Source organism: Solea senegalensis, linkage group LG5 (genome assembly GCF_019176455.1).
Source record: "Solea senegalensis isolate Sse05_10M linkage group LG5, IFAPA_SoseM_1, whole genome shotgun sequence".
NCBI classification, from domain to species: Eukaryota; Metazoa; Chordata; class Actinopteri; order Pleuronectiformes; family Soleidae; genus Solea; species Solea senegalensis.
The window spans coordinates 18,870,770-18,897,969 of NC_058025.1; the positions used below are offsets into that span (position 1 = coordinate 18,870,770).

The window sequence follows — 27,200 nt, forward strand, 5'->3', positions numbered from 1 at the left end:
TTCAGATCATTAGAAAACGGTTTTATTTAGAGCTGAAACTTTCCATCACTTCCTTTCCACATTGTCTGATGTTCATGTCATATCTCCATCCCACAATCTACCACATGTTACAGAAAGTAATCTGGAGAAGAATGAGATTGAAATGTTCAGGACATTTACAAACATTTTGTAATGTTGCGATTCTGAAGGATCCACACGTTGAGAAAAAGCTCAGTTTCAAAAAGTGACGGTTTTCACCACATGTCACCATGACAACAGACACCCTGAAATCCTCAAACATTTCTTGTACCAAGTCACTTCTCTTAATATACAAAAAAACAAAAACATTAAGATGAAAAGTTGTGGTTCAGATTTTTATTGTTGCATTGTCCTTATGTCCACTGAAACTTAATCTCAAAAACGTTTGAACACAAACGTCAAAATAGGATCCGTTTCCTGTTTTTTTTTTTTTCTATAAGATTCACATTCACGATCCAACTGACATGGATGTTTGATTACTCAGAACAGACGTAAACTGAAATGAAAGAATAAATGAATCATATGTCCACTCTGCAAAAATTAAAGCAACCCTCTTGTTTGAAATTAAAACTACAATCCCTAAGTCCTAATGAAATCTCAAGATTCAGGAACCTGGAAAACACTGTCTATGGTTTGGATGAAGGTTTTCTCTTTCCTGAAGTGAAATGCAGATTTGTTGATTCACCTTCATTTTAAACCTCGTTCAGAGTCACTCACAGTGTTTTAAATACCACGCTCTCCCTGGATGGTCCACCATTGACTGTATACAACATCATTGTCATCAACAGCACTCTGCTTCAGTTGTCTTTGTCAGCAGCAGCTGAGAAGTGTGCTTAAAGGGTTAACCTCCTTCCAGCTCCCCCTGCTGTACTTTAGTCCAGAACAGAACCACGGTCTGACATGACACTCTGGAACTTTGTCTCTCAAAACCTTAACTTCACCTGGGACATTCAAATTAGTCCTCCAGAGGCATTCAGGGTTAATCTTGCACACCGTAAAAAGAAAGCACCTGGTTTTAGCCTGAGAATGCTACCATTAACACATTTTTAACAACGTGTTCATTGTTAATAAGGTAAAGAAGAAGCTGTTAATATCTGGTTGAGAAAAACAAAAATGAATTATCATCAATGGGTTCCTAGTCATGTTAAAGGCAAATGTGCCAATTTTTCTTTAAAAAATATTTTTTCAACTTTTCCACTGACAACTTGACTTTACTTTAATGTATTATGTTTCAAGCAGTGCCATGTTTAAATGAGACTAAGGATCCATTCATATGCAACATCTAAATGGAGGTGTTTATAACTGAGGCACCAGTGTGGTTACCCTTCAGTCATGTCCTTCATTAAGCAACAAAATGTGAGAACTACTGAGATGACTGAAGTTGCTGTAGCCTCCGTGAATTAATACTAACACATTAAACCAAAGATCTAAACAAAGACCATGGACTATGACCACCACATTTCCCTCACTGCAGAGGACAAAGACCAGTTTGACCCACTTCTTTGGCACCGATTATCAAAAAATGTGCTGACAGTTGCGAACTGCAACAGATACCCACTGCAGTGCATCGCAACAACTTCATTATTGTTTGAGTGTATGTCTTCATTGATGATGTATTTGTGTGCACATAAGATGCTGCATTTGAATGGCTATATCCATAGGCTAGGTCCACTCTACTCTGTTATCATTTAAAACACATTAATCTGATATGCCTACTGTCAATGCCACCCTCGTATTATTAAAGCTCTCAAAATGGACACATTTGTAAACACTGCTGACTGATTTTAGTTTTAACTCCAGGGCTTTGTTTTAGTCTGAACAGCTGTCATTTCAGTCTCACAATGTCATGCCATGTCAGTTCTGCCTTCTGTTTCCACCAACATGTGCATGCCTAGTCTACCTGAATGGTCAGGTGATATAGGTTTCCAGGTGTGTCAGTGTGGACGCAGGTAACCTCCAATACGGAGCTGGAACACCTGCTGAACAGAGATCAGGACTGTGGATGTAGCCTTAATGAAGTTGACAGAAAACATGCGGGCGTGGGAGAGGGGGTTCAACAAGTGTTTCTGTTTCACTGTGATCTTCAAATGTCTTTATGCCATTTTCACACAGAGATTTAAATGCAGCATCAGGTTAGAGAGATGTTTGGGAACATGTGTCAGACCAGGTGTGCAGATGAGGTCTGGCTGCTGGACTATGATAATGGTGTATGTGAAAATGTGCTGGGGCAGGGTTACCGCCTCTGCTGGCTGTAGACGGGGAAGGCCAGCGTGACGTTGAGCGAGTCGTTGTGTTGGACCAGTGATGTGTGCTGATAATGCAGCACCAGCTCCTTTAGGGATCCATAAAGGTTGTAGGGCTCAGCGAAACCAAAGCCAGTGCTCGTCTTGTTGATGACGCAGTGCTTCACCTCCCCATCCACTCTGAGAGAGGAATAGAAACAGAGAGGATAGTAAAGTCATGTAGCTTGCAAAGTCGCTCCACCTTTGGGGTAAAGTTTAATGTGTTATATGTATATTTTACAGTCCATCGAGTCCTGAGTGCCACAAAAAAGCGAGAGAAAATGTGTATTGGTTCCTCCAATTGTTTTTTGCTTTCCCATATGCCAATGAATGCAGCACATACACTGGTGACTCTGGCCAACAGGTTAACATTTTAAACAAACTAAACAGGTCAAGAGGCAAAACTCACACCACAGAGCAGGCGTAGCAGCCCGGTTTGCTGCTGTCTCGGACCAGAAAGGTGCCATCTCGCTTCCCTCGCAGCAGAGACTCGGCCTGACTGCGGTTGATGTTTCCCAGACGCCAGAGACGTTCGTCATGATGGGGGAGGTCTTCCTCATCCTCCACCATACTGTACTCACTGGGGGGAATATCATGTTAGTGCCACCAACATAACCAATTTGAAGGGCTGTTCTAATTTTGAGGTGTGGTACACCCCTTTTCATCACTGTTGTGGAAACTACTTCAAATTTCCTCACATGGGTATTGGTTGGTGTTTACAGCTGAAAGAATGATTTAATAGTAAAACATACAATATTTCCGATATATTAAAAACTTTTATGAGGAGACAATAACTCAGGCCTTTGTATAATAATGAAACGGATTAATGGGGGTGACACTGGTTTGTATACAAGTAAAAGTGTATGGTCTCACTATCACTATTTTTAGGTTTTTTTCAATACAGCATGATGTCCATTTTGTTAACTATGAGCCCATTTTAAGTCAAGTCATAATAAGTTACCCTTAAGCAGGGTGTGATTGAGAGTGGGTGTCATTAGGAGACCTGCTGGCAGTAGGGTCCATCCCTTGTTTATTCCTCAGCTCCTCCTCATCTCCTCCTCATCAAGCAAAACTTACACCTGGCTTTAAAAAACCAAGATGGTGCCAGACTAATGGCAAAACTGCAGCTCACAAAACAATTGTTGACATCACAACACACACTTACTCCTCTGTGGTTTCATTTTTCAGGCCGAGCCACTCGTTCAGTTTCCTCTGACGAACGCCTTTCTGTGTCAGCCACCTGAGAAACACATGCAGCTGAGGTGTTAGTACTGTGTACACCGATATGATACAAGAAAATAAAAAATGTGATAAAAGAGGAAAAAGAGTGAGATCCTGTATATCACACAAACCAACCAAAGCTTGAATGTATATGTTACATATGTTAAAGGGCAAGTATGTGACATACATGAGGTATTGGTCCCTGGTCTTGCGCAGCTGGATAAGGTCTGGTTTGATGCTGTTCATCTTCTTGTCTATCTCCCGGTAGTCAGCGGCCTGTTTTTTCAGATCCACCTCGAGATGATGTTTACTGTCCACGATCTCACTGATTCGAGACTTTAGCTTGTCGTAGTTCTCCATTATTCTGTAATGACGAAGGAGACATGAGTGAAACCGATTATGTTTACACATGAATATTTCAAGCACTGACAAAAATGTATAAAGTGAGTCGATGCATTCTGTCGTAAAGGAACAAAATCAACATCAGTGACTGAAGGAAGGAAGAGAGGCAGAAGGAGTTTGACACAGTTTCACAGACTCCAACAACAACTAGTTCCAGCCCTGGACTAGATTTACCAGCAGGTGGTTTTATTCCTGTAGGCACTGTTGCCACAGCAACAAGACCTCCTTTGCAAAAAAGTCTCTGTCAGTTACTAGGGTAAGAGCCAACCTCTGAATCTCCTTGTCATTGCCCTCTCGACGAAACTTCTCAATGTACTCTTTGCTGAAGCGCTCCTGAGTCTGACACTGCTCCTCAAAGATCTTTATGGTCTCGTTGAATGCCTCAATGGCTGTCCGCTTCATCTGGATCTCCTGAGGGATGAAGAGGAAGGGTGAGAGGAAAACAAACAGGACAAATAGAGAAATAATGCAAATGTGAATAATTAGACATTTATGGCTGAATTGATGAAAAACAAAAGTGTTTTGTTGAAAAATGTTTTATTGATTAAAACATATTCTGGGAGAGTGGAGAAAACTGCTGATACTACATTTCCCAACGTGTGACCTGTGACGACTAAGTGGCGGAGGCTCCACCTTGTGTTATAGACAGAAAACTTAACTTTGTGTCATACCATGTGTTTGTACGCACATGCACAGGAGAGAAAATCAATCAAGACCACGCAGCTAGGGTCCAAGAGACAACAACCCAAGTAGGGATGGGCATAATTAATCAACAATCGATTAATTGATCATTAAGAATTTCATCGATGACGTTAATTTTTTATCGATAAAACTAATGCAGGTTCTGTTGCGTAGTCAGTGGAGATCAGTAGGGTGGCTATTCGAGAACTGAGGGAGACAAGGAGCATGCGTTGTCTGACACAGACGGGGGGAGCGCAAACACTAGAGTCGCAGCCTCCCTGTCCCAGGTCTCTGCTATGACACAACTCCTGTGTACCTGTGCATCGCGGCAACGTCAGTCCCCTTCAGACGCAACGGTTGCGTCTAAACCCAGAGTAGAAATGCGTGGATGAGCTGTAAGGCATCCGCACCCACATCTTAATATCAATAATCCACCCGCAGCAATGTTTTTTTCAACAATTGATACCCGCACCCACCCACCACCTGATCATCATTCATTGTAGTCGCAGTCTGCCTACTAGAGATGTGCGGGGGCGAGTGGATCGTGTGAGAAAAAACAACAACATTTGGATGAATTTCGGACGGGACGCGGTTGAAATAAACAAACAAATAAATAAATAATATGTGGGTAGACTGCAACTACAATGAATGATGATCGGGTCGTGGGCGGGTGCAGATTTTCATTGCATTTTTAATATAGCTATAAATAGTGATTTTTAATATAAAAATGAATTAAATTAATGATTAATGAAAAACGATCGTTAATTCTTGCAGCGATCAATTCAGAAAATTTAAACCCTAAACCCATGTTTCTGTATCTGACCCAACCCAGAGCCTGTTACAGTTAATAAAAACACAGTTCCCGTTGGACAAATTTAACCATGGTCACTGCTTACTGTCCTTCATAACCAACATGTGCATTGTGATTTACTGCTACAACACACATACTGTAGATAAGAAACTCGGTCAACGTCAAAGAAGCAAAAGCAGACCAAATACTGGTTGGACATCTCAACTATGCTCTGCTTCTGTGATGAGGCTGCTCTGTGCATGACTGCCTGGCAGCAGAAAGAGATAAAGTCCCAGAATGCATCATTTATTGCTAATTTAGTGAACAATTGTTACAATGGAATTTGAAAAACATATATAGTGGAATTTTAGGTTGCAATTGCCCACCCTGGTGTATAGTAGTGCTGATGTGTACCTGTGATGTCCTGGTGTACTCTTCATACAGCCTATCGTACTCTCTGTTCTTCTCCTGGTACTGCAGATGATACTCATGGAGCTTCTTACCCACAGCTTCGATGCTGTCCTCCTTCACCACCTGGTCCTGAAGAATGACAACAATGCTTTCAATCAAATGACTCAACAACGAATATAAGAACCCACATTGTGCACTGGGAAAACATGAGTAGACCTGTTGGTGTTTGGAGACTGGGTAAAGCAGTTTGACGTCCAGTTTGGGGTTATACTGGGCCAGAGATTCATGGCGGTAATGGTTGATCAGCTCCACCACTGAGCTGAAGGTCAAAGGGTCAGAAAAACCATACTTCCCCTCCCGATGAAAAATCTTTATCAGCTTGTTGTTGCCTCCTTTCCTGTGAAGTGGCAGAGGACAAATCAGGCCAACTACTTGTGTCTGTAGATAATTCTTTAAAGCAGAGCTGCTCAAAGTGTGGGGTGAGGTTTGTAAAGCAGCTCCTTCTGAAAATAACTGCAACATTTTGTCACATTTAGCTTCAAACAATGTTCGAAAAAGCGGTGTGAATTTTTGAAAGTCACTTTTTAGCACATGTATATATACACACACACACACACACACACACACACACAACACTGTTGATACTGGAGTGGAACCTTAATTAACGTTACTGGTAAATCCTGTGTTTATCCTACTATTTAATTTAAAGAAATATCTGCTGTAAAAAAACGTCTATTATGCCAGGTTTATTCAAGACATGCTTGAGCATTACATACACAAGTTGCATGAGTTAAAGTCATTGACAGCTCGCTAATATATAAGACCAGCTTTAAGTCGCATGACTTCATTCCAGTGATCACAGAATTTGACACAAAAAACAACAGAGCTGGTGGTGCCTGAAACCTTTGCACAGTACTGTGTGTGTATATGTATGTGTGTATATGTATGTATGTAAATATATATACATACATATATATATATATATATACACATATACATATATATATACATATATGTATATATATACACACATATATAAAAATATATCTACACATACATACATACACACACATATGTATATATTATTATATTATATATTTTATTTTCTATATATTTTCTATATGCGCGCTTACACACACTGGTGAAATGAGATAACACAGCAGGAGAAGCTCAGGATAATAAGTGTTGTTTCTTCTACATTCATGACCAGGAGATGTTCTGTGAACACGTATGACTTGACAATCTGCTGGACTTGTCTAATGTGAACAACAAATTCAGAAAGATTCAAGGACCCAGTGTTGCAGAGGTTGTTACCTCAGCGTTAGAGTGTAGTCTCCATGCATCTTAGTGGAGGCATCTCGCACCAGAAATGTACCGTCAGCTGTGTCTCTCAGTTTCTCGTTTACCTCCTCCCTGTTAAACACAAATACATGCAAAAGCATACATCTGGATTTTTGAAATCAAGTCAACAAAAGAACATAACAAAATAAAAAACGTTCAACATGTGCGGAGACCATAGACTGTACATGAAAAAAGTAGACATTCCAGATGGATCCTGAAACCAAAAAGTAAGTGAAAATATATTGAGGAGCCACCAGGTGGCAACCCTGGTGGTTGCAAAAATAAGTTTGAATGGACGTTTACGGGAAATTGACTCTATTTCTTACTTAATAAACAATTGTCTAATGAGTTTATTGTCTTCAACGCAAGTTTCACCTCTTCTTCACACACAATGTCAGATTTGTATATTTAGAGAGTACGGCACTTGGGAGGTTGTTATGAATGAAGTCACAATCTCTTCCCACATGATGGAGACAAATACCAGACCAAAAAAATATCAAGGAAGTTGTTATAGGAATCAATACAAAGTAAGCTGCATAGAAAATTTACACTTGCTGTTTCCTTCTTTTATTTACATATTTTTAATATTTAATTAACCTTGTTTAATTGTTAATCTTCAGCCCTTAACTTGGCTCTACTGATCTGTATGGCCCTTTTCCACAATGCGTGGCGAGGCACAGCACGGCACGGCACAGGTTGCATTTCCACTACAAAAAAGTACCGACTCAACGTGGGCGGAGTCATCATTGCACGGCTGCATGAAACTGTTGTGAATTCGTTTACATGCGATACACACAAACGAGTGACTTGTAACTTGTAAAGCAGTTGTTTGTTGTTTCTACTTGTTCAGTACTTCTGACACAGTCACAGGACTGAAATACAGCGGCAGGTTATGTGATGCTGGTCACGATCAGCAGTGCTGTTGCTAAAATACATCAGACTCCTCTGTTAAATTTTAAGATTTCACCAGTGTGAAATCTTTGTGAACATTTCCCTGGTAATTCTTGGAGATTAACCCACGTTTTTAGGATTGTTACGTCTTTTTAACTCATCTACAGTTCGGCATTGTTCAGCTTGATTTCTGAGGCGAACGTCTCTTCCTGTGGCCGGCAGTCTGACGACGTCATGCATAGTACCTACTTAGCACACTTGGAACCTTGCCAGAGCAGGTGCTAAAAAAAGTACCTGGTACCAGGTACTATGCTAGTGGAAACGCAACTTAACTGTGCCATGGCGAGGCGAGTAGAGCCGGTGGAAACACGCCATGTTACCTGGAAATGTCGCCCCAGTACCACTCAGCATCCTGCAGAGCAATACTGTTGTTAAAGCTACTGGAAGCTGATGAAGTCGATGACTTGACTGGTTTTGGAGGTAAAGCTGAAAGACAGAATCAGAGATGAAAGTAGTAATTAAAACAGAATACAACACTACAAAGACATAGCGTGAAGACACAGAAAGACAAATAACATAAAGAAGACCTTCTATTCTCTTGACATAATCAAATTGGGTTGTTTACTACATTCATTTGAACACTGGAACTGTAACTCTAAATTTTCTGTGGCTCAGAGTTCAGGATGTTGCTGTACATTTGCAACCTTCCATTTAACACAGCAAGGAACACGACATATAACAAGCTGGAGACTAGCTGTAGGCGACCTTCAGTTTGACTTCCAAAGAAGCTTCTTCACCCCCTGTACTTCTAAGTAGCGGTATTCCTTATATGCTTTTAGAATTATTCACCTTTAAACTAATATGTGCATTGTTTAGTTCAACCACTTACTGTCTAAACATTCACACCAAACTGGGTAATGCCCACACTGAACTAATTTACTAATCGTTCTGTTCCTGAGACCCAAGGCCATATTTCTCCTTTCACAGGTGCCTTTAGTGTGCTACACAGATATGTTCATGAGAAATGACTATAAAACTATGTATCTTTCTCTGTGCCTCAGAGCCATTATGACTTGCCTCTGAGGTGTCCATCTTGACTCTCTCTTTGCATACATATACATGCATACATAATGTTCCATTTTTTTTAGTGGTCTATATATAGACCTAAATAAAATGGAAGATGATGATTTTGGTTTGTTGACAAAAGCAAACATTTGAGGATGTCTTCATTTTCATCAATAAAATTATCATCAGCTGCCGGAAACATTTGCAGGACTACACTCTACACTGTGTGTAACTTTACAAAAACAAATGAAGACACACTCAAAGCAAAACGGTCACAGTAAAAACTCCATTTTAAAAAGTGGGACAGCGACGGCCATCTTATCATGTGTGAGTCACACCACGACAGGTGTTGTCCCCTTCTGACAGCTCTGGCTTCAGGTCTAGGCTCCTACCTGGACTCTGCATGTCAATGTAGCAGAGTATTTTCTCCTGTCCTTCTCTCACCAGCTCAGCCTCAGCCCTGCTTCCCACATCACGCTCCATGTCAGCCTCTCTAAACCCTCACCCGCCTCCACAGCTTTTCAGCAGCAGAGCAAAACAAGGACTGTTTCTGTTTGGATCTCATCATCTCCTGCCTTCAGCTGAACTGAATGCTCCAATCCGGCCGCAAAATCACTGACATCATCTCATAGGAAAGAGGTTAGGTTACATTTTCCTCAGAGACCTTTTCTCTCTTTGTGATTATTCTCTTAATTTCTAAGAGACTCTCTACCCCACTGAGACTTGCAGGATTTCTTCTTCTCTCCTTTCTAATCCTTTAACATTAACACCTCAGCTACAGAAAAACACCACTGTTTGTGTTTATCCAACACCAGCAGTCTTCTTCTGGTATTTAAAATAATAGCAACTTTCTCTGTCAGCCTCAGTCCCTCTATCATTCTCTCTTAGCCTCAGTTCAAAGCTCAGGAGAGCAGCTTGGTGATGTATGACATCACTGCTGCCCCAACCAATCCAATAATGGCAGTGATATCACTGAGGTAACATCCCCTCCCCTCCTCTCCTATTCCCTTCTCTGCTGCATTTCTTGCTCTGTGGATGGATGATGTCATTGTTTTAAATCGCCACTCAGTCTGACCGACTGACTAATCAATACACTCAAACTGACACTGAATGACTGAGCAGTAAAATTACTGGTCCTGTCATGTACTGACTGATTGAAAGAAATCAGGCTGTGACAACGTTAATAATTGAATATCTGTCAATCTTTTTTTTGATGAATTGAGAATAAATTGGAAATCCTCATCAATCTTTATCAATTTCTATCAACTGTGCTTTCTGTGTTCAAGATTCAAGATTCAAGATTCAAGATTCAAGTTTTTATTTGTCACATGTGGATGTACAAGTACACCCCCAGTGAAATGACTTTACAACAAGCCCCACTGTGCAAGTGTGCAGCAATAAAATAAAAAGCATAAATAACAAATAAAAAGCACAGCCTCAGGGGAGCAGTCGTGACGGAGTCTGGACTCAACCGCGCAGTGTTCAGTTATATGTGGAGCTCACACCCACTCGTATTAGTTCAGTGACACTTCCTATAAAAGTGTATTTAAACAGGATGATGGTGACCTCAATGTTTTCAAAAAGAAAGAAAGGCATGGCTGCTTTGTGAAATTCCACCATGAACTGAAAAACACTGAAACACTGAGCCTCAGACAGGTGAAGAGTCAGATGAAGCTGTTTTATGTCACAGCAGTCAATGTCAGCAGTCTACAGAGGTCAAAGGTCGCCACCAAAAGGTTTTCTGTCAAAACTTTACGAAACAAAAATAAGGATTATATTTTCTTCGTCACAGTTAACAGAACATTATGAGGGGCCGTCAGAGACATTATTCAGAATTACCATTCAGACACACTAGTGAAATCCTCTCACACACACAACTGAAATGTTATGCTCTCATACACACATATGATATGTTATGCTCTCATACACACATATGAAACACTCTCATACACACATGAAATGTTATGCTCTCATACACACATAAAACACTCTCATACACACATGTTATGCTCTCATAAACACTCTCATACACACATATGAAATGTTATGCTCTCATACACACAAATAAAAGCAGCTCTCATATACACACATGAAGACACACATATGAATACACATATGAAGCTCTCATACACCATATGAAATGTTATGCTCTCATACACACATATGAAATGCTCTCATACACACATATGAACGCTCTCATACACACATATGAAACGCTCTCATACACCCATATGAAGCAGCTCTCATACACCCATATGAAATAATCACACATATGAAATGCTCATACACACTTATGAAATGTTATGCTCTCATACACACATATGAAATGCTCTCATACACACACTCTCATACACACATGAAATGCTACACAATAAGCGCTCTCATACACACATATGAAGCGCTCTCATACACATATGAAACGCTCTCATACACACATAAATGATACACACCACATACACACATGATGATGCTCTCATACACACATATGAAATGTTATGCTCTCATACACAATAAGCGCTCTCATACACACAATAAAGCAGCTCTCATACACACATGAAAGCCTCAACACATAAGCGGCTCTCATACACATATGAAACGCTCTCATACACACATACACACAGCTTCTCAAATGAAGCCTCATACACACATATGAAACGCTCTCATACACATATCATACACATATGAAGCAGCTCTCATACACACATATCTCATACAATGAAGCGCTCTCATACACCCACATATATGAAATGTTATGCTCTCATACACACATATGTTATGCTCTCATATGCATATGCTCTCATACACACAAATGAAGCATACACATACACACATATGAAATGTTATGCTCTCATACACACATATGAAATGCTTACACACAAATGAAACACTCTCATACACACATATGAAATGCTGCTCTCATACACACAAATGAAGCGCTCTCATACACAATGAAGTTATACTCATACACACATATGAAATGCTCTCATACACACATATGAAACACTCTCATACACACATATGAAACGCTCTCATACACACTACTGAGATTTCAGTGTAAACGGAAGGCGGCTCGGAAGAGGAAGTGTAGCGTCTTTGGTGCGCAGATGTCGTGTCAGGAGCTTCCCGGTGGTCTAACAGAAGCTGCCGCTTTACTAAATAACATTTTGGCGTCGGCAGAGACCATTCGAAAATTGTCTAATGCAACAACAAGCGGGCAACAGTTGCACGTTGCCTCAGGTGCCGACACAGTGGAGAGTCGACTTACAGTGCTATCCCATCTCGCGGCCTGCCACAGCCGGCCGCAGCCAGCTGCATGCCCGCTCTACTGCGGTCATGTGAGCCGCCATTCGTTTTTAAGTGCTCCCATGCAGTCGAACTTACAGTGAATGCTGGAAGTCGGCTGAGAATCAGCGCTAGTTGACGAATGACGGACATGACCATCATCTACAACATGTAACAATGAGACACAAAACCAGGGTGATGCTGCGATAGAGGAATAGAAATAGAAATAGAAAATATCCATTCAAGTGACATCAAAACCATTACAGCTAAGATCACTGATAAACACACACTTTCTATTTGCTCACAATGACAACAGAGCTGATCACATTTAACCTGTTAATACAGTTGTACGTTAATGTCTGTGTGTTTATGTTACCTGGTGCAGCCTGGTTCATGTTGAGCTCGCTGGTTATCAGAACCTCCAGGACCTGAACCAGAGGATCAAAACCAGACTCTGGCCTAAAGAGACAAACAGACTCAGTTGGATTCAAGATAAAAGTGTCCTCTCAGGTGGCATTACTTTAAGTCATCAGGAAACATTTCACTGTAGAGTATCATCTCAAGTGGTAAAATAGAAATGCTTTGAGATGGAGGCTCTCTGTCCTTAGCTCCTCCCACCAGATAGGCAGAGGCACAAGCATGAGTATCTGTGGTTATCTCTCAGAAGTCAGAGTCTACCTGAATCTTATGAGTCTACCTGCAAAAGATAGTGTCATCACTGGAAGTGTAAGTGTCATGTTAGCATGATGTAGCATAACATTAGCCACCATCTTCACTTTTATGACGAAAACAGCCGCCAAATGGCACATTTCCACCGGCTACACTCACCTCGCCCGCCTCGCCCCGCCCCTTCACGTCATGGTTTAAGTAGCATTTCCACTAGCATTGTACCTGGTACCAGGTACTATTTTTAGTACCTGCTCCGGCGAGGTTCCAAAAGCGTGCTGAGTAGGTACTATGCGATGATTGATCAGACTGCCAGCCGCTGACTGGTCAGAGTGCTGTCACAGGAAGAGACGTCCCAGACACAAATTAAGCCGAACAGCGCCGAACTGTAAATCACATAAAACTACTTAATCTTAAAAACATAGGTTAAAGATCAAATAGCCCGGAAGTGCCAATTAACACTGCATTTTTGTGTGTATCTGCATCATTACACCGTTTATGAAGCCCTTAAATCCATAACAATCAGTTCAGCCACTGCTGAGAGCGCAGGGTTTGATTGTTTTCCTGAGCTCTACAAAGCGGAATGGCACTTCCATTGACTAATTACGTCACTGGTGAATTTCACCACTCCTCTAAACAGCAGCGGCTCCTAGTCCAGGCACATCGGGTGACATACTTTCAACCGTAGAAGAAGAAGAACTACTCTTGTTGTAGCTGCTGAGCTCCGTACAACCGCTACACTCAGCAGCTACAACAAGAGTAGTTCTTCTTCTTCTATGGTTGAAAGTAGCAATATAAAGCAGGACACAGCACCAAACTTCACCTAAAGGAAGGAGCAGTGCCAGCAATACGTATATAACTGTCTTTGTGTGCTTGTTTTGTTGTTTAGCATTTGCGATAGCTGGCTACAGGCTAAGCTACACGCTACGCTCGTGTTTCATTTGCATGTGTGTTTATCATCTCGGTAACCACAACGTTATCCAAGCTACAGGCGTCCTGCAGCAGTCTTTCACTTGTCACAGTGTCTTCTGACTCTGGCTCAGACTCCGGATCAAATGCATAAGGGATTACGGCATTACTCAATGTTTTGATCATTGCTAGCGGTGCATCTGCCTTTCCAGAGAGCTGAGAGCTGACGTGCTAATTACGTCACTTCCAGGTAACTGGCCAATCACAAGACAGTGGGAAAACTCTCGTTGGCTGGCCAGTCCCAAGACAGTCCGTGTTCTGTGGGTGTGGTTTTGGTCTGAAACAGCATGGCTGACGAGAGCGTCAGTGATGAGACATTTACATCGGCTCGTTTGTAGCAACTAGAACGTTTTTTACATTAGAAACGACTTCATGTTTGTAAGTACACCTCCATATCTCACATATACAGTGGGGCAAAAAAGTATTTAGTCAGCCACCGATTGTGCAAGTTCTCCCACTTAAAATCATAGGTATACTTCAACTATGATAGATGGAACTAGATAGATGGAAATCACATTGTAGGATTTGAAATTATCAATGGTCACAGTTGATTTATTCACACCAAGCTGCTTGCCTATTGTAGATTCACTCTTCCCAGCCTGGTGCAGGTCTACAATTTTGTTCCTGGTGTCCTTCTCCAACTCTTTGGTCTTGGCCATGGTGGAGTTTGGAGTCTGACTGTTTGAGGCTGTGGACAGGTGTCTTTTATACAGATAACAAGTTCAAACAAGTGCCATTAATACAGGTAACGAGTGGAGGACAGAAGAGCTTCATAAAGAAGAAGTTACAGGTCTGTGAGAGCCACAGATCTTGCTTGTTTGTAGGAGACCAAATACTTATTTTCCACCATAATTTACAAATAAATTCTTTAAAAATCCTACAATGTGATTTTCAGGATTTTTCACATTCTGTCTCTTACAGTTGAAGTGTACCTATGATGAAAATGACAGATTCTGTCATCATTTTAAGTGGGAGAACTTCGGTGGCTGACTAAATACTTTTATGCCCCACTGTAAGTGAGATAGAACCATGCTATGGCCGCTTTAATCTCCAACAACTACCAGGGAAAACTCTGTACTTAACAGAGGAGTCTAAGGCGTGTATTTAGGGACAACGCCGGCGATCGGGAGCGGCATCACAGACTGCTGCTACTGTTGTCTGTGGAGTGGGAGGCTGTGCTCCGGAAACGTGTGGAAAGAAATCAAGTCGAACAGCACCAAACTGTAGATCACTTAACACTACTTAACAATCCTAAAAACGTGGGTTAATCTCCAACAACTACTGGAGTCTGGTGTAAAGTCACTAGTCAATCATTTGTGTGCATGTGTCGTGTATAAAAAGGACTGCAGTTTCACTCAGCTGTGCAGGGATGACTCCACCCACGTTAAGTAGGTACTTTTTTGTAGTGGAGAAGCAACCTAATTGTGCCGTGCCGAGGCGAGGCGAGGAGAATAGAGCCGGTGGAAATGCGCCAAAAGAGACAAGTTTTCTGACATATTGCCTGACTTATATGTTGTCTAGTATACAGTACAAACTATACAGGTGAACAGCATTGTTGCCTGCCAGAGGGGTTTAAACTAGCTGTCATGGACTTGCGTGATGACAGCTACTGGAGCTCAAATGGAATAGAAACAACTAATGCAGTAAGCTCTGTATGTTTTGTGCGTCTTACTGACCCTGCCGTCTGTCTGAACAGCAGAGGGCTGAAGCTCTCTGCCAGGTTCCGAGGGCTCAGCTGGTTTCTGGAACCATGAAAACAGACCCGGGCCAGGTGCCGGACGACGCTGAGCAGGGTCAAGCCATACTGGGTGGGACAGGCCGGTGAGCTTGCCACGCCTCGAAGCATCTGGGCGCAGTTCTCCGGGTCTCGGACCTCTACGGACAGAAACAGTGGAACAGAAGTATGAACAAATAGTGATCCAACCATGAAAAAAACAGAATTGTTCGGACATGACATGACTTCTGCTGACCTTGCACTGCAAGGATCATGTCGGCCTGTAGTGAAGATGGGAGGACAGGGCCAGGGAGGTCCAGCAGGAACCGAACCACCCCTTCACAGAGTGATGGCACCTCCAGCTGCTCTGGGTCTGAAAACAAAAACACCCCAGTTTAAAATGAACAGAGAAATGAAGGAACAGAGAGGAGAACCACGTGGAAGATTGAGCTATATAATTATATAATAATTAATCAGTATATAATTATTCTTAGTCATTCTTTACTTTTCATTACTTATTCCATTCCTGGCATCAAGAGCTCTGTGGCAAGAACCTAATTTTTTTGGTAAGTAAGTGGAGCAGGAAACATCAAAATAAAAACTGATTGGTCATTGCTGCTTCTTACCAGTATCTGCCAGCTGCCGGGCATCGAGACCTCCTCCACTCACACTGCGATAAAGACTGGGACTGTCGAGACCTGTAGTATCACAGAGCTTTGATTAAATTCATCCGTATACAAAGTGCAGCATAACAGAGAGGATAAAACATAAGACTACAAAGCAGTGCATGAACACCCAACAGTTGAGCCAGATAAGAGTTCTCAACGAGTCAGGCCGGCTGACAAACCCGACCGGACCCGTGGGTTCCGGCCTGGTTGAGTCCGAAAAAATCTGCGAATGAGGCGGGGGGGCCGGGTTTCCTTTTTTCCACTCAAAAAACTTCTTGCAGGTTGTGTATGTGTATGTGTTCTTATTCACTGTAACACATGAGCTTTGTACCTTTTGTCTCTATGGCCTCCATCAGTCTGCTAAGGAGGGGAGGGGCTGTGTCTGGTGGTCCAAACTGATCTGGGAGATCTGGCAACATGAAGCCTGAGGAAAAAACAAACAACCAGCAAAACAGACTTTATCATTAGAGTTAGGTAAAGATCTGAGTTGCTTTCATTCCTGACTGAGGGCCCGTCCACACGAAAACGGGTGTAGGTGAATACTTCAATTCACTTTAATTCTACGTTTGGCGAGTGCGACGCATGATACGGCATGCTGTGTTATGCGTCAGATGCATGCATAGCACGTTGGTCAACTGGAGTCTGTAAACATGGAGCAACAACATGGAGCGAGTGGAAAAACTCAGTAGTAAAACTTAGCAGTAAATACTTTCTGAGAAGGAAAAGCACAATGCTGCCACACAAGTAAGATGTATTTACTGCGGGCAGAGGCAGAGACACACCAAACCATCTCAATTGGGTTTAGGTCAGGTGACAGTAGAGGCCAGATCATCTGGCACAGCACCCCATCACTCTCCTTCTTGGTCAAATGAAATGAAGGTCCAACTAAATGCAAACCGGATGGGATGGCATGATGCTGCAGGATGCTGTGGTAGCCATGCTGGTTCACTCAGATGAACTTATCCTCAGCAGCAGAGGTGAGGACCGCCTTCCTTTCCTGGGGCGGTCCTCATGTGAGCCAGTTTCGTCATAGCGCTCTATGGTTTTTGCGACTGCACTTCAAAGTTTTTGCAATTTTCCAGACTGACTGGCCTTCATTTCTCAAAGTAATGATGAACTGTCGTTTCTCTTTATTTAGCTGGTTCTTGCCATAATATGGATTCTAACAGTTGTCAAATAGGGCTGTCATCTGTGTACCAACCTGACTTCTGCACAACACAACTGAAGGACCCAACCCCATTAAGAAGGCAAGAAATTCCTCAAATGAACCCTGAACTACATCATGAAGCTCATTGAGAGAAGGCCAAGGGTTTGCAATGATGTCAACAAACCAAAGGGTGGCTACTTTGAGTAAAATATAAAACATCCATCCATCCATTATTTATCACTTTATCCTCCACCGGAGGGTCGAAATATGCCTTGTGATACCCAGCAATAATGATATTTTCACTGGACAACTGTCGGCACGAGTTCTCGTGTGCGGTGGCTGCCAAAGCTTCGCTCACCCGCCATGAAGATGAGGGGACAGCGGGGGCCAGCGAAGGAGAAGTGCGCGACACTGACAACACATGAAAATATGCCACGGAACAACATTGAATGCTGAAAAGTTTGAACTGAACATGAGCTGTCATTACATGGATGGTGACAGACATGCGGTTTAAGGGATAAAATGATGGTCACTGGCGTGAAGCTGCCGATGTGGGCAGAAACTTTATTTTCCGTTCTTTCGGGCTGTTTACATGAGCAGTGATTTTATTTTCTGGACAAAGGTGGATTTTCAGGCTGCTAACGTGAGTAGTGATTTTACTTTCTGAACTGACAGGTGTGTATGCACGTATGTGTAGGCCTATATGCCTTTTTTCGTTATCTCTGCTCCTTTTGCCATGAACAGAAGACAATATGTGCCCCTGATTAAGAGACACTTTTCAGTTATTTCTGTCATGTTTAAGTCCTGTTGGAGGGACATAACATGTCCTTTGTGAATTTCAGTTAGCTTATGTCAAGAATATTAAGATCAACATTTAAATTGAATCAGAGTAATAACTGTATGGGTTTAAAATGAATGTTAAATAAGAATTGCCTTTATAAGTGGTGGGGACAAAATTGTTGATCATAAATAGTGCTGGGGACATGTCCCTTAGTGTATCTGACACCTATGGGTGTTATGGCAATTAATGCGCTGTCAGAAGAGCTGGGTCTTGTTGATATTTGGAGATTATTGAATCCAAATGAAAATGACTTTTTTTTTACATACTCACTCAAGTTATTCTAGGATAGATTACTTGTTATCTGTTATCCCGTAATTTAGTCAGTCAGGTGCTGAATTCTGCGATTGGAAACATAGTACTAGCTGAAAAAAGCTTGAGATGGCATTTAAGCAACTGTATGCTGAACAGGGAAGAAAACTGCAACTTTATTTAATCCAAAATGCAGGAAAATGCAGGGAGCATAATGAAGGCTCTATAGAAGATCATGGGATAATATGGCGTATTATTCAAAGACGATCACTTATCAAGAAAGCAGAGGGTCAAAGAATACTTAAACTAGATCAAGATATGAAAAAGCTTGAAACGCAACACATGGATCAACACAATTCAGATATACTGTATGGCGTAAACTGAAAGAGCTCAAATGTGAATTAAATGACATCCTGAACAGAAAAACCGAATTTGCACTGTTCTGTACTAGAAATATGCCAGAAAAGAGAGAGCTGGTAAAGTACTGGCACATAGAGTAAAACAAATGCAATCTCAGAATATTATTCCTTTGATTTTCGAAACCTAATAACTGGTTGGGCCGCCATTTGCGTTTGCAATAACTTGCAATGAGTCTTTTACAGCGCTGTGGACAAATTTTGGCCCACTCATTTTTGCAGAATTGTTGTAATTCAGCCACATTAGAGCATGAACCGCCTTTAAGGTCATGCCACAGCATCTCAACAGGACTCAGGTCAGGACTTTGACTAGGCCACTCCAAAGTAATTTTGTTTTTCTTTAGCCATTCAGAAGTGGACTTGCAGGTGTGCTTTGGATCATTGTCCTGCTGCAGCACCCAAGTTGGCTGCAGCCTGAGGTCACAAACAGATGGCCGCACATTCTCCTTCAGGATTTTTTGGTAGACAGCAGAATTCATGGTTCCATTTATCACAGCAAGTCTTCCAGCTCCTGAAGCAGCAAAACAGCCCCACACCATCACACTACCACCACATTTGACGGTTGGTATGATGTTCTTTTTCTGAAATGTGGTGTTACTTTTACGCCAGATGTAATGGGACAAACACCTTCCAAAAAGTTCAACGTTTGTCTCGTCAGTCCACAGAGTATTTTCCCAAAAGGCTTGGGGAACATCAAGATGTTGTTTGGCAAAATTGAGAGGAGCCTTAATGTTCTTTTTGCCCAACAGTGGTTTTGGTCTTGGAACTCTGCCATGCAGGCCATTTTTGCCCAGTCTCTTTCTTATGATGGAGTCATGAACACTGACCTTAACTGAGGCAAGTAAGGCCTGCAGTTCTTTAGATGTTGTTCTGGGTTCTTTTGTGACCTCTTAGATTAGTCGTCGCTGCCCTATTGAGGTAATTCTTGTTGGCTGGCCACTCATGGGAAGGTTCCCCGCTGTTCCATATTTTCCCCATTGAATAATGGCCCTCACCGTGGTTCTCTAGAGTCCCAAAGCTTTAGAAAGGTCTTTGTAACCTTTTCCAGACCGATAGATGTCAATTACATTGTTTATCATTTGTTCCTGAATTGCTTTAGATCGCGGCATGATGTCCTCTTTTTTTGGGATCTTTTGGCCGACTTCACTTTGCCTGACAGGTTCTATTTAAGTCGTCTCTTGATTCAATAGGTCTGACAGTAATCAGGCCTGGGTGTGGCAAGTAAAATTTTCCAAAAAATGTGACTAACCACAGTGACCTGATGATTTTACAAAGGGGGCAATTACTTTTTCACATGGGGCCATGTAGGTTTGGATAGTTTTTTTCCCCCGTAATAAATAAAATCATCACTTAAAAACTGCATTTTGTGTTTAACTTGGGTTATCTTTGTCTAATACTTAAATTTGGTTGATAATCTGAAACATTTAAGTGTGACAAACATGCAAAAAAAAAAAGTCAGGAAGGGGGCAAATATATATGTATATATATATATATATATATATATATACACACACACATATATATATATATACACACACATACACACATATATATATATATACACATATATAGATCTATATGTACATATATATATATTAGAACTGCAACTAAAGATAGATTAATCAATTATGAAAACAATCGATTATTTTCTCGATTAATCATTTGGTCCATAAAATATCAGAAAAAATGATTAACTTTTAATGATTTCTTTGTTTTCAGAGCTAAGAAATTAAGAAAATATTCACATTTAAGAAGCTTAAACAATCATGAAAAAAGCTTCAAACAGATTAATCTATTAACAAAATAGTTGTTGATTAATTCAGTAATCGATTAATAATCGATTAATTGTTTCAGCTCTAATATATATATATCTTCCACATGAATCAATAAACTGTATACCTTATACAGTTTATTGATTCAATGGAATCAGATCATATTGGGCAAAGGCAAGGTATCAGGACTGAAAATGTTGGATCGGTGCATCTCTATTTTTGGGAGCTTCCATGTGGATGGAGGCATTTCCTGAAACAATGCCATGTTTACAAGAAACTTTTTCAAAACGGCAAAAAAGACATTTTTCATTTTCCTTTCCTTTCCATGTGGATATGGCCTTAAACACAAGGGGTTTTTTTTTAGCATCAGCTGGTCCTGTTTATTGATTCTGGTCTAATAAACTTCAGAGTAGAGTGGATGTGAGCTGAAACTGTAGTGGTGAGCCTTTAAGTTAAAAGGTGAATATACATTATTTATTTATTACTGAGCAGAGAAGAATAAGGCTGTAAATCTGAGCTACACATACGCCTACATGAAAAGCACAATGTTCTATGACATTTAAGTGCTGCTCATGCATCCAGTGTGTGTGTGGCCCAGGCTTTAGTTAAAAACAACTCCAGGAACTAGGGGCTCAGGGGCTTCACAGCTCTGTACACAAGAGGACCTTTTAATGTGAACGCAGCAGGAAGCAGAGGCAGCTCTGCAGCAGAAAGGCAACGTCAACTGCTGCAACACACACACACATTGGCACTGCATTCTTTTTGTAAACACTCATAAACATAATGCATTCCCTAACCCCTTGCCTTAGCCATCACTGCTAAATGCCTAACCCTTACCCTAAACCAAAGCAAATCCTAGCATAACCCTAAAACCAAGTCTTAAAGCAGAACGTTACAAGTGTGGTCTCTTTATTGCCCTTTTCTCTACAGAACTCCCCATACAGTTTCAAAGTACATATTTTTACGACACCATTATAAACATCCATCCATTCATTCATTGTCTACTGCTTTACCCTTCTGTAAAAACTCACCGTTTCCCCCCTCCCACATGCATTTGTTTTCAACGGACCTGGTGAACACAAACAGTGGAGCCATGTCCATGCCTGTTGACATCTGTTTTGGATGCTTCTGTGCTTTTGAATTATCTTCTTTTTTGCCAGCTCCGCCATAATGAACATCTAAAATAATGCTATCGCTGCCTTCATCTTATAGCCGGTACGTGGCTATGGTGTATGTGTGTAGTGCAATAAAGCAATTTGTGTTTCTAGTGAGACCCGAGACTTTGGGAGACCTCCTGATTCTGAGGACTCCGGGTCGGTGGCCCTAATCTTGAATGGGTAGGTTTTCCACTAACAGATGGTATGGAGGAGTGTGGAGACAGCCCCAATCTGTCCACAACAAGCCATTTAAGCTTCTTAAATGACTGAAGCGGTTAAATTAGGGTAAAAATTCTGCACAGATCTGCTTTAACCCTCAAAAAACACTTTAAAGTTGTGAGGAACTGCCAAAATGTCCTAACATGACAATTGGTCCTCACAGTCTGTTCTAGAGACGTGTACACAAACACAAACACACTTCCTGTGTTTTTGTTAAGGCTGGTGGCAGCATCTGATCTGTTCAGTCAGCAACCACAACATTGCTGTGTGTGTAGGTGTGTGCAAACTCAAAGCATTAAACATATACATACTGTTCTGGTGTTTTCCATCTTGTGGTTAGAGTTTAGTCTGTATATGCAGTACAAAGATGTGCCACCTGGTCACTGGCAATGTTTGAGGACACATTTCAGAAGAGGACTTAAACTTGGTCTGACTATAAACAAAAGCTGTGTCCCCCATTTAAAAAAAGTATTGGGTTAGGGTTATGTGAACCTTCAGGAAATGAAGGTAAATCTATATACTGGCCTCAAAAGTGTGTGTAAGCATGTGTCATTAAACTCATGATGAGGAAGCAGCTGAAGGAAATTGAAGTGTGTGACTCACACAAATCTCGTTTCAGGCTGGTGGCAGCCTGTAAACAGTTTTTACTAAGCACCATCATATTTAAAAGGAGCTAGTGGTCTTAAGAGGTCTCCTTACTATGGTTCGGGGTCTGCCAGCTTGGTTGGTAACACTGCATACAGCACAGATTATGAACTCCCCACCACATTCACTCAGATCCCCTGAACTTTATCATGACTGTACTCGATCCTCGTCATGAAGATCATTAATTGGATGTGGGGTGTACATTGAGAAATGATCCAGGCTGCTGTTTTATTGTATGTGTTACTGTAAACATCATCGAATGCCAATACAGGAGACATCACCCAACCCTGATTCACACAAAGTGCGTAGCAAATGCTTGTCTGGATGCAGGATCATTAATGTTTAATTGCACAGGTGAAAACATCATGACTTCACTTTCTTTTTTCCAAGAAAAAAAAAAGGAGAAAGGGCCATTTTGTCGAACTTAACTCACACTCCGATTCTGAGTCAGTCCTCCCTGATGCTGCAGATGGCGGTCTGGGTGGGCGAGGTTTTGGTGTGGGAGGGGACATTCTCTTTCTGCCAATAAACTCCACGTATGTTCCTGGAAAGTCACCTTTTTCCTGAGGAACATTTCAAGACACAGAGATGTCCAAATATAACTTTTGATAACTTTAAATAGACACATGTTAATCTAGCATTAATTCAGTAGAACCCAGTTAATCCAGGGCTAACATGATCAAACCATGTTTTTCCAAGCTTGATTCAGACCAGCCAAATTAATCTAGGACTAACCTGGTCCAACCAAGTGAATCCCAGACTAATTTGGTGCAACTGCATTAACCAAAGACAGATCCCGCTGAAAACATATTCATGGTCTAGATATTAATGAAGAACTAACCAGGACCATTCACAGCCTAAAACCATCTGACCTAAATAATCCAGAATTAACCAGGTGTGAACATGTTAATAAAGAAAAAACTGGTCCCACTGGTGTTCTCAGGACTGTGCTTAACTGCTTAACTGTTTCAGGGTCCTACCTGAGTGGTCTCATTAAAGCCTGGCAGCCATCCGATCTCTGATGGACGTTCTTCAGCTCCATTAGTGCAGCCAAGTGCAAGCAGTGCTCCTTTACTGACCAACAACATGTCCCCAACATGCAGGTCGATGTCCTCCTCCCGCTCCTTCTTGTAGTCGTACAGTGCACGGTATTGAAATCCCTCTGAGCTCATCCTGACGTTTTGAGTATGTATGGCTTTGCAATAACTATCAGAAACAGTGATGAATAAAAATATTTATATAAAAATAGCTTTTACTTATCCTGAGGGGATCTAAACCAGATAATATCGGCTTCATAAATGTAGCATTTCCAGCTGTTTGTATGTCTCCCCTGTCTCCATGTCGGCTAGTGTCCTGTCATCCATCCAGGCCGAGCCACAGCCGCTCAACCAAAGTATCTTCACCATTCATGAACAGGAGTCTGAGCAGAGGTAGAAGCCACATCTGGCGATGCGATGAATGAACCTGAGAGAGAAGAAATAGCTCAAAGTTTTTACGCAAGGACAAAGGACAAGCTAACAATGTTCAGAGCTTTGGCGCAGCAACAGAGGAAACCTTGGAGAGTCAAAACAACCGGTTGCAGAAATCCAGTCTGGACGAAATGAAGTGATGGATGATAATTTCCAAATCTTTACAGGTGAAGGTATGGTTTCAATGATGCTTAGTCCTTAACTAATAAAAAACACATTTCATGACACTAGAAACCCGAGTTTAGCCTACTGTTTTAGTCACCAGTCACACTGGGGGATCTTGGCATGTTTGCCGATATCTGATAATACTATCAAACATGTAGGTCTAAATGGTTTTTCCTTTCAATGTTCATGCTTGTTCGGACACTGCTGCTAAATCTCTTAATTATGTTGACAATAAGTTGTGTTTATTTCCCATGATGTGGCAAAATGCAAGCTATTAAGCTTGAGGGTTTATGTTTTTGTAATGTCCTTCAGACAGACTAAACCCAGCATTTATTTATAGTCAACTTGACTACTACAATGGTGTGTTTGCACAGCTCTCTCTAGAAGAAAAATGAAGGAAATCATTGACAGCTGTAGCCAAGTCTAAACCAACAGCAAGGGAGGGGATTGTATCAGGTTAATAATTGAATTTCTAATCTAATGCATAAAAAGATATCAAAACAATTGATCAATAATCAAAACAGTTGAAAATATTTTTTTAATTATATTAACTGATTAACTGAAATCGATTAACTGATTATAGCAGCTTTTATCCAACTGCAGCTCAACAACATAAATACCCATCTTAGTGGCATCAAAAACAGAATACCAAAAAAATACCCCAGAAGACGGTTAATAATTGGGGAAAATAATCAATAATCAAATCAGTTGCAGCTCATTTCTTGACCTGATAAATGTCTAACAAATACTGTGCCTAGTTTCTGGAAAATAGCAGTCATTTGAAAACATAATTCTGGACAATCATGGCCATTTATAAATGTAAGAATTATGTAAATCAATCAATTATATGGTGAGTAAATTGTATATCAGAGACGTCAATAAATAAACAGAAAAAAGTATTATTAATCAAACCAATACATTTCTTGTAATGTATGAAAATTAAGTCAATAATATAAAAAACTCCATATCACGAAAAGCAAATATACCAGGATAATGATCAAAATGTAGCAAATATTTATTGAAAAGGGGAACGTCAAATAATTTGACAAAATATTTAAAAGTAGGAATGCTAGCAGTTTCAACGAAATAGAAAAAAAGACAGAAATTCTTGCCGAAAAGACGGAAACATTGAGTTTCACCTGCCCTCATTCTTTTCTAAAAAAAAAGCCTTTTGAATCTTTTGTGTTGTCTTTTTTTAAAACTTGTGCCGAGGAGATATGAAAAAGGCTATTTATTTAATTGGCTTTCGTTTAGTACACACAGACGAAAACAAGGAAAACTGATAACAGACTGAAATGAAATGCAACAGGACTGCTGTTGACCACTACCAACCATTTCCTCCCCAGTCCACAAAAGAGGTGATTTTCTGTGTGATTCTTTCTTCTAAACAGACTCAGTTTCTTGATCAATATTTTCAAAGCCCAGATGTTAAAGATAATACGGTGTTGATGTGACAAAAGATTAATCTTTATTCGTGAAGCCCCAATCAAAATGTAACTTCACGAAATGCTCCTGCTTTGACGCAGGTTGCAGTTGATCATCTTGAATAATAATTATGACTTTGTTGTCGTCATTTTACGACTTTTGTTCTCGGAAGATTACGACTTTATCTTCATAATATTGTGACTTTATTCTCGTAAGACTTAAATAAATAAAAATAAATACACAAACAAATAAATAAATAAATAAATAAATAAAATCTTCACTCCGTCGTAAAAATCAAATCAAGGCTCTTTTTTTAAGTTTTAAGTTTTTTATTTCACCACGAACAGAGCAAACTCCAAAACGTTGTAAACGAGTGTCATAAAAAGCGCTGGCGTAAATCAGACAGTAAATCCTTCCAGGAAACGGGAAACGACAATGCATGCCAACAGTAGCTTAGCCTGCTAGCTTGCCAGTCGCGACAGTGGCTCACCTTTTTAATTCTTTCACCACGAAGATCCTCCGGTACTGTAAAGAGCAGGCGCCATTATACAGCAACGAGCAGTCACGATATCCGGTTGTAATTCCAAATAGAAAACTTCATTGATTTTACCGAATATATCCAAGACAAAGTTTTAAGTGGCTCAACCGTCTGATGTTAGCATAGCAGAAGTGCGTCAAGACGACAAAATACCTCGACGCACTTCCGGTGCGGACTGTCAAAATCAAACGCATTTGTGGCATTAAAATGTCAAACGTTTAAATGAAATATTAGTAATTTAGGTACATTTTCAGACTATTTTGAGGACTAAAAAATAAATATCCATGTTCACCCTAAAGCCAACTTTAACGCCATATTCATCTTGTGAATATACCAACAGTGGCGAGGGAAAGGAATCGGCAAATTCCGGAATTATCTCAAAATATCATGTGCATTATTGATTTATAACGTTTCAAATAAATATTTAATATTTTGCAACAGCTTCTGCAGCTCACATCTGTAGCGTTGAAACGACCCAAACGTGGATTTAAGAGATTATAAAAGATTACAACTAGGCAAGGAGGCACGGCACTGACGTCACATCCGGTGACCGAGATTTCAACGCAGTGCCGTTAAAACAGGAGTTGTGAGGGAGATGAGTGGTGACCGCTCTGCTGTTCCCGTTCACATAGTGAAATGACTAGTGTTTTTACTTGATTTGCGTGTCATTTATTTCTATTTTCACTTGCTCATTCATGCAATCATCTCTCCCTCTGTGAAAATGAATGCAGGGTAAGGGTTAGCTATTCTTCTTAG

At 40.8% G+C, this 27,200-nt stretch overlaps 1 protein-coding gene across 1 annotated transcript; it reads right to left on the minus strand.

Annotated features, from left to right (window-relative positions):
• Positions 1–27,198, minus strand: LOC122769185 (phosphatidylinositol 3-kinase regulatory subunit alpha-like). The gene is made up of 17 exons (XM_044025521.1): positions 26,397–27,198; positions 23,828–24,311; positions 23,281–23,410; positions 16,733–16,825; positions 16,360–16,431; positions 15,990–16,106; positions 15,696–15,894; positions 12,761–12,843; positions 8,418–8,523; positions 7,120–7,218; positions 6,022–6,202; positions 5,809–5,934; positions 4,192–4,334; positions 3,709–3,885; positions 3,466–3,540; positions 2,710–2,880; positions 1–2,441 (listed from the first exon to the last, which is right to left on the minus strand). Exons 2-17 carry the CDS (start codon positions 24,017–24,019, stop codon positions 2,252–2,254), a joined length of 2,154 nt encoding a protein of 717 aa, XP_043881456.1. The 5' UTR covers positions 24,020–24,311; positions 26,397–27,198; the 3' UTR covers positions 1–2,251.
• Positions 27,199–27,200: the final 2 nt, after the last annotated feature.